Source organism: Stomoxys calcitrans, chromosome 2 (assembly GCF_963082655.1).
Source record: "Stomoxys calcitrans chromosome 2, idStoCalc2.1, whole genome shotgun sequence".
In the NCBI taxonomy this organism is placed as follows: domain Eukaryota; kingdom Metazoa; phylum Arthropoda; class Insecta; order Diptera; family Muscidae; genus Stomoxys; species Stomoxys calcitrans.
The window spans coordinates 231,542,138-231,557,358 of NC_081553.1; the positions used below are offsets into that span (position 1 = coordinate 231,542,138).

Sequence of the window (15,221 nt, forward strand, 5' to 3'; positions counted from 1 at the left end):
CAGGGATTAGTCAATATTAAACTTTCTTTAAGATTTTTTTATACCCACCACCATATGATGTGACGGGGGATACTAATCTATTCATTCTGTTAGTAGCACTACAAAACATCGATTTACAACGCCATAAAGTACATATATATTCTTGATCGTCTTCGCATTCTCGGTCGATCTATACATGTTCGTCCATCCTTTTGTCTGTCCGTGGAAATCTTGAAAGCGGAAGAACGAAGTTATCCACTTGAAATTTTGCACAGATACTTCTTTTTAATGTGTCAAATAAATTCATATTTGGATACATCACTTCGTTGACTTCTTGAGCTCCTAAAATCCGTATTTATTATCCGATTTTGCACGTATAGTTCTGTTACGACTTCTAACAACGGCATGGTTCAAATTGGTCTATAAACTGATATAAAGGATGTCTTTTATTAATTAAGTTTTTCGAGATGGTACCACTGGCTGATAATTGTATCCAAACGTCATCTGTGAAAGTGAAAAGTGTTCAGTATACTCTGCTATTTTGTAATGTGGAAAATCTTAAACGAGCAACGATTGCAAATCGTTGACAATTATTATCAAAACTCGTGACAAATGGCAAAGTGTGAAAAAATTTTGTTGAGCGATGAGGCTCATTTCTAGCTAAATGGATACAAAAACAAACAAAATCGGAGGCCTTCGTGGCGTTTTCGCCCATGACGCCGAACGCCTGGGATATAATCCCAGAGTGAACATCATCCGTTTGTAACGCCTGAAAATATTGATCAATGATCCCATAACGTACATTTATTTTTGATCGTCTCGAAATTCTGATTCGAACTAGCCATGTATGTCCGTCCGTCCTTCTGTCGAATTCACGATAGTGGTCGAACGCGTAAAGCTAGCCACTTGAAAATTTTCACAGATACTTTATATTGGTGTAGGTCGTTTGGGATTGCAAATGGGCCATATCGGTTCAGATTTGGATATAGCTCCCATATAAACTGATTTCTTGAGCGCATGTTTTCTAAATTTTTTACAAAATCCCATATTTCCCGTTTTCCCACTACAGTTTGACAACCCTGACTACAGAGAGAAGAAGAAGAAACAAAACAACTCATTCACTCAAAACAATATTAAGGCATTCGATGCGGTGATGCTGGTGGTAATGATGGTGGGTTGGGGTGAAACATCAACCTCAACTCGCTGTTACTAATACGTTTCGCATTGTCATTCATTACAAATGTCAAAATTCGCAAACCTACCGCAGACGAACATTAATAACAATTGTCTGTTTGAGATTCTTCTTCTTCTTCATTTGCCTTGTTTTTACTCTTTCGGGCATCCTTCTCAAGTGATCTTATTGTTGTGGTGTTTGATGTTGTGGTTGCTGTTGTTGTTGTTGTTTTCATTCTTAAGCTGTCAAACTTCGGCAGGTTTCAATCAGAACACAAACCACAAGACAAAGCGATTCTTTGCTCAACTCCCAATCTGCCCAAGATGAGTAAGTGGCTGAGTGAAGGATGTGTTGTGCTGCACAGGCGCAAGTGCAATGGATCGATCGATCGCATTGAACACTTGAAGCAGCAAAACAAAGAGAGAACAAGAGAACAAAAAATAAAATCCAATGGAAATAAAAATAAACCATCATTTATAAACGCATTTGAAAGGAATAAAGAAATATGCCCATATTGTGCACGGCAACCACAAATGTGGGGTTTGGGGGAAGGGGAGATATCAAAAACAAAAAAACTACAATGAAAGCAATGTGTATTGATTTGTTTTTGGACTTCTGCTTGTCTGCCTTAAGGCAATGTGAGGTATTGATCCACCATTTATGGCGCTATAAAAACATACCAGACAAGTTGGGCATGCGTCCGTGTGTAATCGTCAAATATCAAAGACAAAATCGGATATCGTTATTTGGAGCACAATGGTACCCTACATTGGAGAATTGTGAATAAAACAAAAAGAGATTTGTACTAGACTTTACATTACAAAGAATTTATTGGAAAAACAAGTAAAAGTGGGCTAAGTTCGACCGGACCGAATCTTGGGAACCCATCACCATGGATACTGCTAAAAATATGTATGAAATAAATTCAGTTGAAGGGCATAATTTAATCTACATACCAAACTTCTGTCAAACCAGCAAAAATTAAAGCTTCTAGAAACCGAAAAAGGATGAACGAGAGACCGGATACATGGGAGCTATATCAGGTTATAGACTGATTTGGACCGTATTTGGCACAGTTATTGGAAGTCATAACGGAACACCACATGCAAAATTTCAGCCAAATTGGACAAAAATTGCGGCTTGTGGGAACTCAAGAACTCAAATCAGGAGAACGGTTTATATGGAAGCTATATCAGGTTTTAGACCGATTTGGTCCATACTAAGCACAGTTGTTGGAAGTCATAACCGAACGCCACATGCAAAATTTAAGCCAAATCGGACAAAAATTGCAGCTTGTAACGGCCCAAGAAGTCAAATCCGGAGGTTGGTTTCTAAGGGAGCTATATCAGGTTATATACCGATCTGGACCGTACTTGGCATAGTTATTATAAATTATAGCAAAACAAATACATTCAATCCCCAACGACCTACATCAGTATTAAGTATCTGTGCAAAATTTCAAGCGGCCAGCTGTACGCGTTCGACCGCTATCGTGATTTCGACAGACGGACAGGGGTAGATCGCCTCAGAACGTAGAGACGATCAAGAATATATATATACTTTAAGGGGTCTTAGATGAATATTTCGAGTTGTTACAAACGGAACCCCCAACTCTATGGCAGTGGGTATAAAAAAATTGGAAATTGAAAGAAACTACAGCAATAAATAAGATTCACAGCATTACATTTTATTGATCATATAAGATGTCATAACCCTAGCTCTAGACTTTAGTTTTCAGCAAATAAATGCTAAATCAGAATATAAGACTAAGCGTAATGAACATCAATATAAGTAGAATATTCCAACTGTACCAATTAACTGCTGGTCTGTTTTAATTTTTCTGCCTTTTTAGTTTATTTTTCAAAAGATCTCTTTAAAATTCGAACATTAAAATCAAGACCAAGCGAAAAAATTTCATACATATATATACTACTAGATTCCTACTGTTCCCATTTACTCATTACAATTATTCTAAAGACTTCATAAAAAAAAAACTTAAAAAATACTGTTTTACAAAAAGCCAATCATAAAACCCAAGTTTTGGCTATCGTGTCTGATGAAATCAAGTCTATGATGATCTCCCAACATATATCTCCCTTCACCATACTCATGTCATTTGTTTTGTGTGCGCACAGCCAAACTCTCGTCTGGCTTGCTCGCATTTTATGTTTGACTTCATTTCGGTGTTGCGTTTTTTATGTTGTGGTAAGTTTGTCAAGTCGCATTGTTTTTTGTCACCATTAAACGCTTGACTTCTGTGATATATTGTTAAAATGTCGTTACCAATGTTGTCGGTTGTTGGTGGGCATTTGTTGTTGCACTACAACAACTGACTGACTGCCTTGACTGGCTAACCAGGAGTGAGTATCGGCTTTATCGCTTTATTGTTCGACATTCTGACAAACAGACATGATCAATATTTAATTGCTTCATCAGATGTCGGGCAATTGTTAACAGCGATAACTAAAAACCCCCAACAGCATAACCTCGATGGTATGTATGGATGAATTACTAGTTAAACAAAGAGTTGCCATATTCTCTTCGGAATACAAAAACTTATTTTCAAGTATTTGCCGAAGATCATTTAATTTTACAATTATCATTTGTTTCTCTTTCGATTCGAACTCAATGATCGAAGATTTTGTGTGCAATGGAAAAGGAAAGACAGAGATCACCACACACACCAAAAACTATGGGAAGCGTTTCGTTATTTGGTTAGACTAGCTCATCGGCCGTACATTGGTATTTTGTACTTATTTCGTATTTATTGCGAGCACGCCACTTTGATATAAATACCACATTACCCAAGCTCCTATAAGCGAGCAAGCTCGTTCAGGTCTATAAGACCGATCGCCACAGTAACATGATAGCCATTGGTCATTTAAAGGCGTCAACAAATCGCGTTGTCGTATTGAGCATCATAGGCACCTAGGAATTAAGCAAACGTCGGTGCCGCCCGTCCTCCCATTGAGGCTCTCCTCATGATACCGCTGTTTGTCCGCGACTGCAGTTGTAGCTACTTCTACGGAGCATTCCACTATACGCAACTTGTGGACGCGCCCGGCAGCTCTCAGCTGAGCTTTTCATGATAACGATGAACGCAACACAAATCGGAGTTCAAAGTTGCAACCTGTATGGTGATCAAAGTTATCCCGTACCGGGTCTGCAAATTCGTCAACAGTGTTAATGATGCAGCTAGAATAAGTTTATCTCGAAAACTCATATCCAAACTGAGGCATTGACAGACGTCCAGGGTAACAGAGACTACGGAGGAAAAATGAGACGGAGAAAGACCCACGGACTTGTGGAGAGAGGACATGAGGATCACAGAGGGAATGAGGTTTTCGCCATTTAAGTAGCCAGGGTCTGAAGGACTATTTCCGGCACCACTACAGAAGGAGGTTGCCTATCTAGCGCCCCATATGACCTCATATCCACAGCATGCCTAAGATTGGCATCTGTGCCAAACGTTTGGCAAGAGGCAGGTGTAGTATTCACAAGTGTGACAAGCCAAGCTAGCTAAACGTGCTCAAGAATAGTCACATGGATATCACGATGGAAAATTCTAAGACTGCTCTAGATTTAGGTGCAAGGTGCCAGTTGGGGAAATGAAAAAAGCGATCAGAGTATTGCCGACGGAAAACTTGGTAAATGCGAAATCCACGTTTCAACGTGGGAAGATCCAAATCGGAACAAGAAGTAGCATAACCTTAGGTAAAACCTTCGGGATACAATCCCTGATATAGGCTATTTAAGATTTTTTTCCAAACCTTCTCTGATTACTAAAAGGTTAAAAAGTTCCGCTGCTTAGATATTATCTAGATTCGCAGAAGTCGCAGAAGTAGAAGGATATGTTCGGAACAATTTTCAACTCACCCTTGTGTTTTGTTTAACTCAGTACTGTTTCCAGGTGTCGCAGTTTTTAGATGCTTTACACTGAAAAAAAGGGAAATGAAATTTGTTTATTAAAATAAAATTTACAAAGACAAATTGGTAAGAAACAATTTTTTATAACAAAAATATTAACCGGAATGATTTTCATGAAGTTTTCACTGATGGTAGAGTTTGAGCCCCCGGTGTTAGTAGGGCACAACACTTTTTGATATCCGAAGGAGCGTCCTCTTACCCCCATCTTCAGAAACGACAGATCTCTGGGTGCACCTATTTAAGCGAAAATTTGTATGGCACCTTATGGTACCCCAAAAACACGAAATTGGTATAAAATGTTGGGTCAAATAACCTGGCGGGACGCCCCATCCCAAAATCCAACCGAACGAACATATTTACCGGTTGGGAAAATATGGATATCAAATGAAAGGCATTTAAGAGTAGAGTAAGAACTTAGCATAAAAATGTCATCCTAAGTTTCGCCAAAAACACCAAATTTCAAAAAAATTTTCAAAATAATAAAATTTTGAACTTCAATCCGGCAACTCTGTGTAGATGTTAACTTACCACACATATATGTGTTTAAACGAAACTCTTCGATTGCTTTACTTTAAACTCTAGTCCTCTATCATTTTTTGTGGGCTAAAGCAAGAAGAAGAAGAATATAAAAAAAGAGGCCAGCAAACAAACTCCTTACGCTTTTGTGCATGTGAAGCATTATATCGTACAGAGCGTATGGACATAATGTGACATATCATTTGGCGTTTTTGACATTCATTGCGTTTGTCGCATGTCTAAGCGTTTTTGAATTGAAATGCTCCTATACATATGTGTGCTGGAAGAAATTGTTTAACTTTTTTTTGTATGGTGCGTCCATCTTCACATTGCCAGTGGATACAGGCAGAGAAACAGCCTTAAAGGAGTTGAGAAGTTTGGTTGTGTCTTTCAGTTGAAGTTGTCGAAGATTTATGCTCTTCATTTCTGCAATAAATTGTGATTTCATTTCGATTTGATGCGTTTTTCCCCCCCAATGCTTTGATTGTGTCCTGTCATGTCTGTCCATGCCCGTGTCTTTGGGGCTTGTAAAGCATATCGAAGCAAAAGCCGCCACCGGTGTTTATTTTTTGTATGTTAAACAAACTTAACGTGATTGTGGCCATGGAGTTTCCTTAGTTCTCTTTCTGACCGAAGTGGTGTTTTAGCTGGAGTTGGTCTAATTGTGTATTGTTATTTGGTATTCTACTCTCATTAATTAGTTGTTAATTAACACTTTTTATACGCATTCCACGAGACGCTTTGCTTGAGCTTTGATCCATTGATGTTGGCGTTTCGTTGCCATTCGCTGCAATCCCAAAGTGTGCCTTGTTTATGGTGCTGATCAAAGGCGGCTGTAACAGCGAATCTTGGTGGGTTTGCAACCATAAATGTTGAAAATGTGGCCATTGACACATTGCTCCAAATCGCAAAGCACGCCATAAGTCACTTCCCATGTAGGAAATGTCAGCAACGAATTTAGGAAATTTTCTTTATTGGCCCGAATTGGGTAAACAAGCATTTGAACATTTTAAGCATTATTTACTTCAAATTTAAAATTAATTACATAAATGATAATAAAACTTTAAAGTAGGAAAAGGTTTTCCATCATAGAGGGTCTTTTTTTGGTTTGAAAAGTAAAGGCATTTCACATAGAAAACTTCAGCCAAATGGAATTTACATCTATGAGGGTGGTATAGGCAAACTCGATTACCAAGTAAAGGCTTTAACTCTGCAAAGTTCAGGCCAATCTTGTCATAAGATAGGGGTTTGAGCTAAATTTCAACCAAATCAGGTGACAATTTAGGTTTCTAAGGGCTGAAGAAGTCAAATCCGGGGATCGGTTTATATGGGGGCTATATCTGTTTATAGACCGATTTGTATCCTACTTGGCATCAATGTTGGTAATTATAACTCAAGTCTTTGTTCCAAATTTCAGCCAAATCTGATGAAAACGGAGGCTTCTAAGGATTCCAGAAGTCAAATCCGGGGATCGGTTTATATGGGGGGTTGATAACCTGATATAGCTGCCATATAAACCGATCTGAATCTTGGAATAATGACGTTGATTGAAGGTTTTTAATTACGGAATTTGTGGTGAAGGAATCCTTGAGGAGCTTCAAACCATTTAAGTCATCTGGACCTGATGGAATATTTCCGACGTTACTAAAGAAAGAGGCAGCCTATCTGGCACCTCGTCTGGCCAAAATTTTCACAGCGTGCCTAGGACTTACATATATTCCGAAAGCCCGTCAAGGCAAGTTATGCGACACCAAAGGCCTACAGACCCATAAGCCTTACGACCTTTCTACTCAAAACCAAGGAACGTATTGTGAAAACCATGATAAAGAGTAGGACATCCAGCGAACTGCTCAAATACAAACAGCATGCCTATGTCAAGGGAAGTTCGGTGGAGACTGCCCCGCACGAGGGTGTGCATAAACTAGAAGAATCCTTCGATGCCAAGTATGCAATGACATTGAGGGGGCTTTTATCAATGTGAGGACCGGCACACACCAATTCTTAGACCAGTCCAGGGTACTTAAAAACTGGATAACCCATATGCTAAGGAACAGGTGGATAAATTGTGGGTCTCATGACATAAATATAAGGAAGAAAGTGGAACAGAGCACGTCACAGGGGGCATGACCTATTACGGATGCTGACTGAGAAGAAATTTAAACTTGTCTGCTACGCAGATGTTGTTATAATACTTCTTAGATGTAAGGATCCGAACCGGCTATGCAGAAGGGCCGAAAGGGTCTTGCAGATGGCACAAGACTGGGCTAGACCTAAGAGTCTCAATGTTAACCCAGTGAAGGCTGGAAGACGAAGGTGGGCCAATTTGACGCACCACGTTTGAATTCCTAACTTAGATTTTCTTTTTCAAGGTTACTTTTTGTATTTAGAGCGCACAACGAGCCGAATGCTGGCTTAAGTGTATGCCCATAGTGGCAGGGGTTGGATTAATATACGCACCTTCTTTTCAACCTAACCTAAACCGGTTTTCCTGAGGACGTTGTAGGTCCTCCATGATATATGTGCCGAATATGGTTCAAATCGGTCTATATGTTAATATAGTCCCCCATATAAACAGCAGTGTCTCGCACTTCACCTCAAGGATCATCTTAGGTATCCGATCGGATCCTTGCTTCTAGATTTAAGGTATAAGACCAATAAAAACGTTAAAATTTCAGAGCAATTGGATAAAAATAGAAGGGCACAAATGGCTACACATACCAAATTTCATCGCAATTAGGTAAAATTTGAGGTTTCTAGGGACAGCCAATGTTAAATCTATAGATCGTTTAATGGGGTTCTATAAGGTAAAATTACCAATTTGAAACAAACTTGACATGGATGCTGGAAGCTATAACTAAGCATCTCACGAAGTCTCAAGTGCATCATCCTTTTGTTCAAGTAGTCAAATTGAACAATCACTTCCATTAAGAGTTATTCCCAAATTTTAAGGATTTAAGATATTCACCTCCAAAAAATTCCGATGATGCTATGCCTAGCTTCGGATTTAGGCGCTTACCAATCAAGGTAGATTTGATCCACAGTTGCCTTAACAACCACCTAAATTTAAATTTGGCTTTCTATTGAATTATAAAAAATTGCTCCTATATAATTTAAATAATCAAGTTGAACAACAATACAAACGTTACGAGAACGTGAATTTCTATTGCCACAATTCCATCGTCAACCAAATTACATAACATATGACATTACAATAAATTCTCACAAATGATTATCTCGTTGAAATAGTCAAAATCTTCTTATGAATATTATCTCATCAAAAATCTAATTCCCCGTGACAACAGCTCATATGACATGTGACCCAATTAGTTCGCCAAATAAAAACGTTGTCTGCTCATATCTCTCGAACGAGGAAAAAAAATAAATAAATCTGTAGTTGTAAGAAACACATATGCAGATATTGGATATTGTTCACAGAAAAACAATATTCATAGCCCGAAAGGAATTTTATCACTATGAATATAAAACTCAAACTCAATGATGACAGCAGAGAGAAATAGAATACAAGAGAAATTCTAATCAAGTCCCATACAAAAGATGTCATGACAACCAGCAACCAGAAGAAGAATTCGTACCAAAGTGTGGGAGTTTGGTTGGGTAGGTACAATAGATAGGTAGTGGGGTAAGAAGTCAAAAGAATAATAATAAGGATAACAATAAAAAATAGAAATGTCACTTGCAAAATAAGTTACAACAATCCAAAAAGCCAAACAATTGTGAGTCTTCCACGCAACCACCCACCCACATCCCTCTTTCGTTTGTTCATGTTCAACAAAATGGAGAAATGTGACGCAAAAACACAAATCTCAAACAAATGAAAATAAATGTGAAAACACATCAACCACTACATAGAAAAACAAATTTCCCAAGTAAGCCAATGGGGAAAAATGTGTCTCCGGCAGTCTCCAAACACATGCACATCCACATACACACACGCACACATAAGAGGTAGAAGGATGTCAGAGAGTCAAATATAAACTCCCACTATACTAGGCTCTTGGTATGTTGAGGCGAAATTATCTCATGCAGAAACAGTTGCTGATATCAAAATTGGACATCAACATCAACAACATGCTGAACAACAACAACCATGGTTACAGTTGCCAACCTTAGTATGGCTTTCTTATATTCACACGTTAATAATATAAAAATTAAAGAACAGTAATCCGCAAAAATTTAAGAATTTTGAATATTTTTTGCATATACAATATATACAAAATGTGCATGTATAGATAATCGAGATACGTCTAAAGCATGGGTTTTAAACGTTGCTTAGTACGTCAACAAAACTAACTTCTTCCTTAAAATCAAGAAATAAGTAAAGTCAAAAAATTCCAAATATATTATTGTTAAACGAATTTAACTATGGAGAGACGCATAATCTTGCAGAGCAATAAATTTACAAAAATGTTAAAATCAAAGATCATTTCTTGCACTTTATGAATTTTTTCGAGGGCCTAACCGACCATATATTCACAACCGGAAGAGTTGTAAAAGAAAATGCAGTTAATCTGTATGCTTACCCAATTCGTTATAAATCGAAATGTAGTTCTTCAGTTCGACTTGAATGGTGTTAACCCACTAGATGAAAATGGACTATATATTCCCAGGAATTGAGGATATAGACCTGGACCGAATGGACTACAACAACTGTCGAAATAGGCTACAACATATAAGTTGAAAACTAATCCAAGAAAGACAAAGCTGGTGCTTTTCACTCGAAAAAATAAGGTACCCGAATTTTGACTCCCGTCTCTGCAAAGGATCCGTCTGTAGTTGCCGAAGAAGGCGACAACCTAGGCCAAGGCCTCGATATCCAACAGCGCTGGAGAAAGTATATGAAGGTTTCTTTTCTCCTGCAGGAGGAAGTTCGCTTCGAAGTAGAAAACTAGCCCGATGGAGTTCAAGAAGGTCAAAATTTCGGCCAGCGTGAAATCACAAGGTGATGGATCGAAAAGGGTCTGACTACCTGCCACGTAAAGCGATTCGAAATAGGATCTTCAGGACTTGCTTTTTTCAATACAGAGGAGTGAAAGACGGAAATTGTGCTTGAGGGAAGTAAAACCTCGGCCATCAGCAATGACTCCATATGACTCGATATCGGTGTGTCGCTGTTCCAACATGATAAATCCTGGAATAGGATTTACCTCCCTCGAAACTCAGGATTTATGTGGACAGCATGGCGGCGCTCAAGGCCTTGGATTCGAGGACAAGGAGGTTGTAGCTACATCCATGCATATGGGGACAACGATCTTTGGCAAGCTCCCTTTGGAGTGAAAGGTCGTCTGGTGCCGGGTCTTTGCATCGGTGAGGTAGCGAGGGCAGTGAGTTTGAAGTGGATGGTGGTATACTTACAGTCACCCAAAAACCCTGACTCATAGCATGGCTCAGTCTTTGGATGCCGGATACAATGATTTTTTGGGAAATGAGACAGACGAGTATACCATATACGGCGTATCCACGGTGAATAAACCAATTGCAGATATTGCTTAGATGGTTGTTGTTGTAGCCACATTTTTATGTGGAGGTAGCAATCATCGTTAAGCTCCTGTGTGAGCAAGCTCGTTCGGTCCAAAGGAGCGATCGCTGCGGGAACAAGGTGGCCATTGGTTATTTTAAGGCGCCAATAACTCGCCTTGTCATAACGAGCATCATAGGCACTGAAAAGTTGTGCAAGAGCCGGTGTCGCCCAGCCTTTCACTGAGACTTCCTCCGTGGACGCACCCAGTAGCTCGCTGCTAAGCTTCTCATGACAGCAATGAACACCACACAGAACGGACCTCAATGTTCCAACCAGTGCTCACAGCTATTCCGTGCCGGGGCTTGGATGGTTTTTAGGGGTGGCGAATCGGGAATCTATACATGAATCCCCGACTGTCGTGACTCTCTGGCCTACCGTAAGCCAAAGGAGAACAAAGGTGGCGCTCGATAAGTCAGATATCAATACCGGGAACTATGCGATTGATCATATGGCGCATGGCGCATTGGAATACTGCATAATGATTAATGCCGAAGCTGCCTTGATAAGGATGAAGCGAAAACGATTGAGCGCTTGCTGTATCCATGGAAAGGCGGGGTTTCTTCGATTTGGAAAATCTTGCGAAAGTATCTCTGAGAAGTTTACCCGAATAAGTGTACAAGACGGATAGTTCCGATCGGGGCACATTAAGATCCTACTCGAGATCAAAGAAAATTTGCTCATTTAGGAAAAGCGGCAAACGTATCAATGAGTACTGTCCGATTCGAGTTTAAGCTAAATAAAAAGGGACATTGGTTTTAAAGCCGAGTCAGTACGGCGTGCCGCAGTGCTACACTTTCTAGGGGAAAAGTTTTTATATGGCTGCTATGCATGGTATAATAACTCAAAAATGTCGCCAGGATTAGGATTAGGATTTGTACTTTGAATCTTTGAGATTCAAAATTAATTGTTTCAGGAAAATTAACAACTTTCGTAGTCGGTTTTTCGACCAATGTTGTTGTTTTTTACTATTATTTTTATCACTGTAGATGGGCGTGCCATTCCAAGGGAGCACTTACAAGTGGCCGTGTGGGTATAGGTATTCTATTCTCTTATTTTTATTTTTCTTCATCACGTTAACTCTTCTTTAGGTATGATCTGAGGACTTATTCAGACCCCCGTACAGCCTAAAAAAAAATTTTATTTTATTTTTCATTAAACTTATTTTGGAAAATTCGGCATAAAAAATATGAATTTCGTATTCAGAAAAAATTTTTAGACATATTGTTGTTTTTGTTATATGTTGGCTTACAAAGAGTGCCTTTCAGCAACAAATTTGTACTTTGGGTCGTTGAAATTCAAAATAAATTGTTGCAGGAAAGTTAACAACTCTCGTAGTTGTTTTTTCGACCAAAGTTGTTGTTTTTCACAATTATTTTTATCTGTGTAGATGGGCATGCTATTCCAAGGAAGCACTTGCAAGTGATCGTGTAGGTCTTTTATTGTCTTATTTTTCTTTTCTTCATCACGTTAACTCTTCTCTAGGTATGATCTGAGGACTCATACCGCTTTACTTTCTCCGTTTGTAGGGAATTTTGCACACCAGGTCTTAGTCCCACTTGGACTATACTCGGCACGTTTGTTGCCAGCCATGACAGCCACGAGCCAATTTTCAGAAAAACCAGAAAGAGCATCCAAGAGAAATTGGTAGATCGTTTAATATGAGAACTGTATTAGCTTATATAGGGATATGATGCATCATTAAAGAACTTAATGCATCATTAAAGAACTTAATAAGGATAAGAAATTCACAATCCTAACTGACCATTATCAATAAGAAGTATTAATGCAAAATTTCAAGATGGCAATGGCGATTTGGATCAATATTCAAAGTGTTTCAACGTAATGACGATATCAAGATTCGAATTAAGACGGCCTTTTTAATTGTTTGCATTTGAATGATAATAATATACTGGCAAAGGACTGTCAAAGTTGTTGACTTCCACTTCATCTTATACAAACTCATTTGGTCATAATTTGTTTTTGTTGTTGAAGATCCTTGTTTTCGATAAGGAGAAGTACAATGGTGAGATAATGTGTAATCAGTGCGACAACTATATCAACAAGGGAGACCAATTGTTGTAACATTAACAACAATAGGTTAAATGATTACAATACACCACAAAAACAAAAACAACTTAAAGCAAAAAACTACAAAAAGTCCAGATAAGTCGAATTACAAATAGCCTACATTAGCATTTAGGCTAAGTTAATTCAAAAATTTGGAATTGGCAAGCCCTTTAACAAGAAATTATAGTTTAGTTGATAGTTTTTATCAACTACCCATCATATTTATTTCTCCCTATTTTCCCGGCCTGACAAATTATATTAAAACTTGATATACTTAACGACTTTGATTATGGCCTCACTATTACCTCATTGTCGCATTCCATTGTTACCGGTGGCTGTTGCCAAACTCCAGAACATTTGAACTTATTCACGTTAGTCGGCCAGCTACCGGCTTTTGATCCTTGGCACATTCATTCATTGTTCCATGTTGTACAAATGAATTCAATTGTTTGGATGGATGACTGTTTACCAAGTCGTTCGGTCATTGCTTGGCTATATGGTGGACTGGAGTGCACCACTAGTGCTAATAAAACACAACTAGGAACAACTAGTCTCCAAACATGATTGCATAAATAGACAATGAACAGACCGACAAATGACCCAAGTCTGCTGAAGCATTTGGTACATTATAATTTGTGTTCAGCATTCAAGTACTTTTTCGAAGCTTTTCGACACTTTCATTGTTAGTTGAAATTCTTTTGTTCCTTTTTGCTGCATTTACCACTGGTGTTGAAATTAGTTGGGACGCCATGGCAAATTCTATGGCTTTTGTTAACTTAATTTACAAATTGTTTAATGAAGCTAGTAAATGCAACGGAGAAATAGCAAACTTAGGTGGTAGGTCCCTGAAGTTGTTGCTGCATAATGTGACGACCAAGAGTATTGAATTTCATGGCGGGTAGCTAAATGAAAGTTCAAAAAAGCGGTTTTATTAAAGATGTGGTTTAGAGTAACGTTTTGATTTTCCATGTCAAACATTGTTAATGACAAGTCTAGCCGTTGTGATAAGATCTCAAAAGGTAATAACATCGAAAAGGACTCTAATGAAGAAATATTGGAAAGAGAGCTATACTCTTGATGCATTAGAATGAAAGAGGAGGAAGAGGAAACAAGCACACATTACAACGATTTTGTATTGCTGTAGGGGGTACACAGCAATACAAAATAGCAAGGGGACTGATTACCTGAAGCAAACCCAGACAAGTAAAGAGGTGTTCCCCAAAACACATCACAAACACTGCAGAAGAACCCATGTGGCACTTGCTGTGTATAGCGCGACATCAAATATCTAATATGACCACAGGGTCTTGGCTTACACTATCTTTCCACAGACTTTTTCGAAGAGATGCACTCGGTTATTCAACCGTAAATTTATTGAGCATGCCCAGAGTGACAAGGCACGAAGGATACCCATTCGTCGTCCTCTTTGAGCTAATGAGCAACCAACACAATTTGGCCTGGACGGAGTTATGTCATCCGCAGCTTCAATTCCTCCAAGGCGCTGGGCCCAGATGGAATCTCTGATGGTGAAGTTAACGGGATTCGAGTACATGACACGAGTCCTCAACCTGCTCTGAGCCCTCTCCTGATCCTTATGTCTGGAATTCTGTAGTTAGCAGACCTATATTGCTATATGGTATTGTGGTCTGTTGGACGGCGCTTCGAAAGTCAACCTGCTGTTCAATAGTCAATCGGATCCAAAGGATGGCTTGTTTGAGCAACACAGCCACACTGAAGAGTACACCATCTGATGCACTGAATTAAATGCTATATCTCATGCCTCTGGACTTTGTGGCTAGAATTGTGGCTTGTTTGAGCATCACAGCCACACTGGCGAGTACACCATCTGATGCACTGAATTAAATGCCTCTGGACATTGTGGCTAGAAAAATTGCTGCGACCACTGCCGTGAGGCTAAGGGAGCTTTCTCTTTATCCTTGATACAATGTCCGATGTTCCAGGCAGCGTAGACTATACCCTACCTGAGCCGCTTTTTGATACAAAGTACAGTACCACTAT

General features: G+C 39.0%; 1 protein-coding gene across 2 annotated transcripts in view; it reads right to left on the bottom strand.

The window, feature by feature from the left end:
* The window catches only part of LOC106094352 (DNA polymerase zeta subunit 2), a 142,886-nt gene that overhangs the window by 77,041 nt on the left and 50,624 nt on the right, over positions 1 to 15,221 (bottom strand). For both annotated transcript variants that reach the window (XR_009397291.1, XM_013261597.2), the window contains exon 4: positions 5,030 to 5,089. Coding sequence is in view for 1 of the 2 variants with exons in the window: in XM_013261597.2 (XP_013117051.2) it covers positions 5,048 to 5,089 (42 nt within the window). In the remaining variant the exon portion in view is untranslated. The remainder of the gene's footprint in view (positions 1 to 5,029; positions 5,090 to 15,221) is intronic.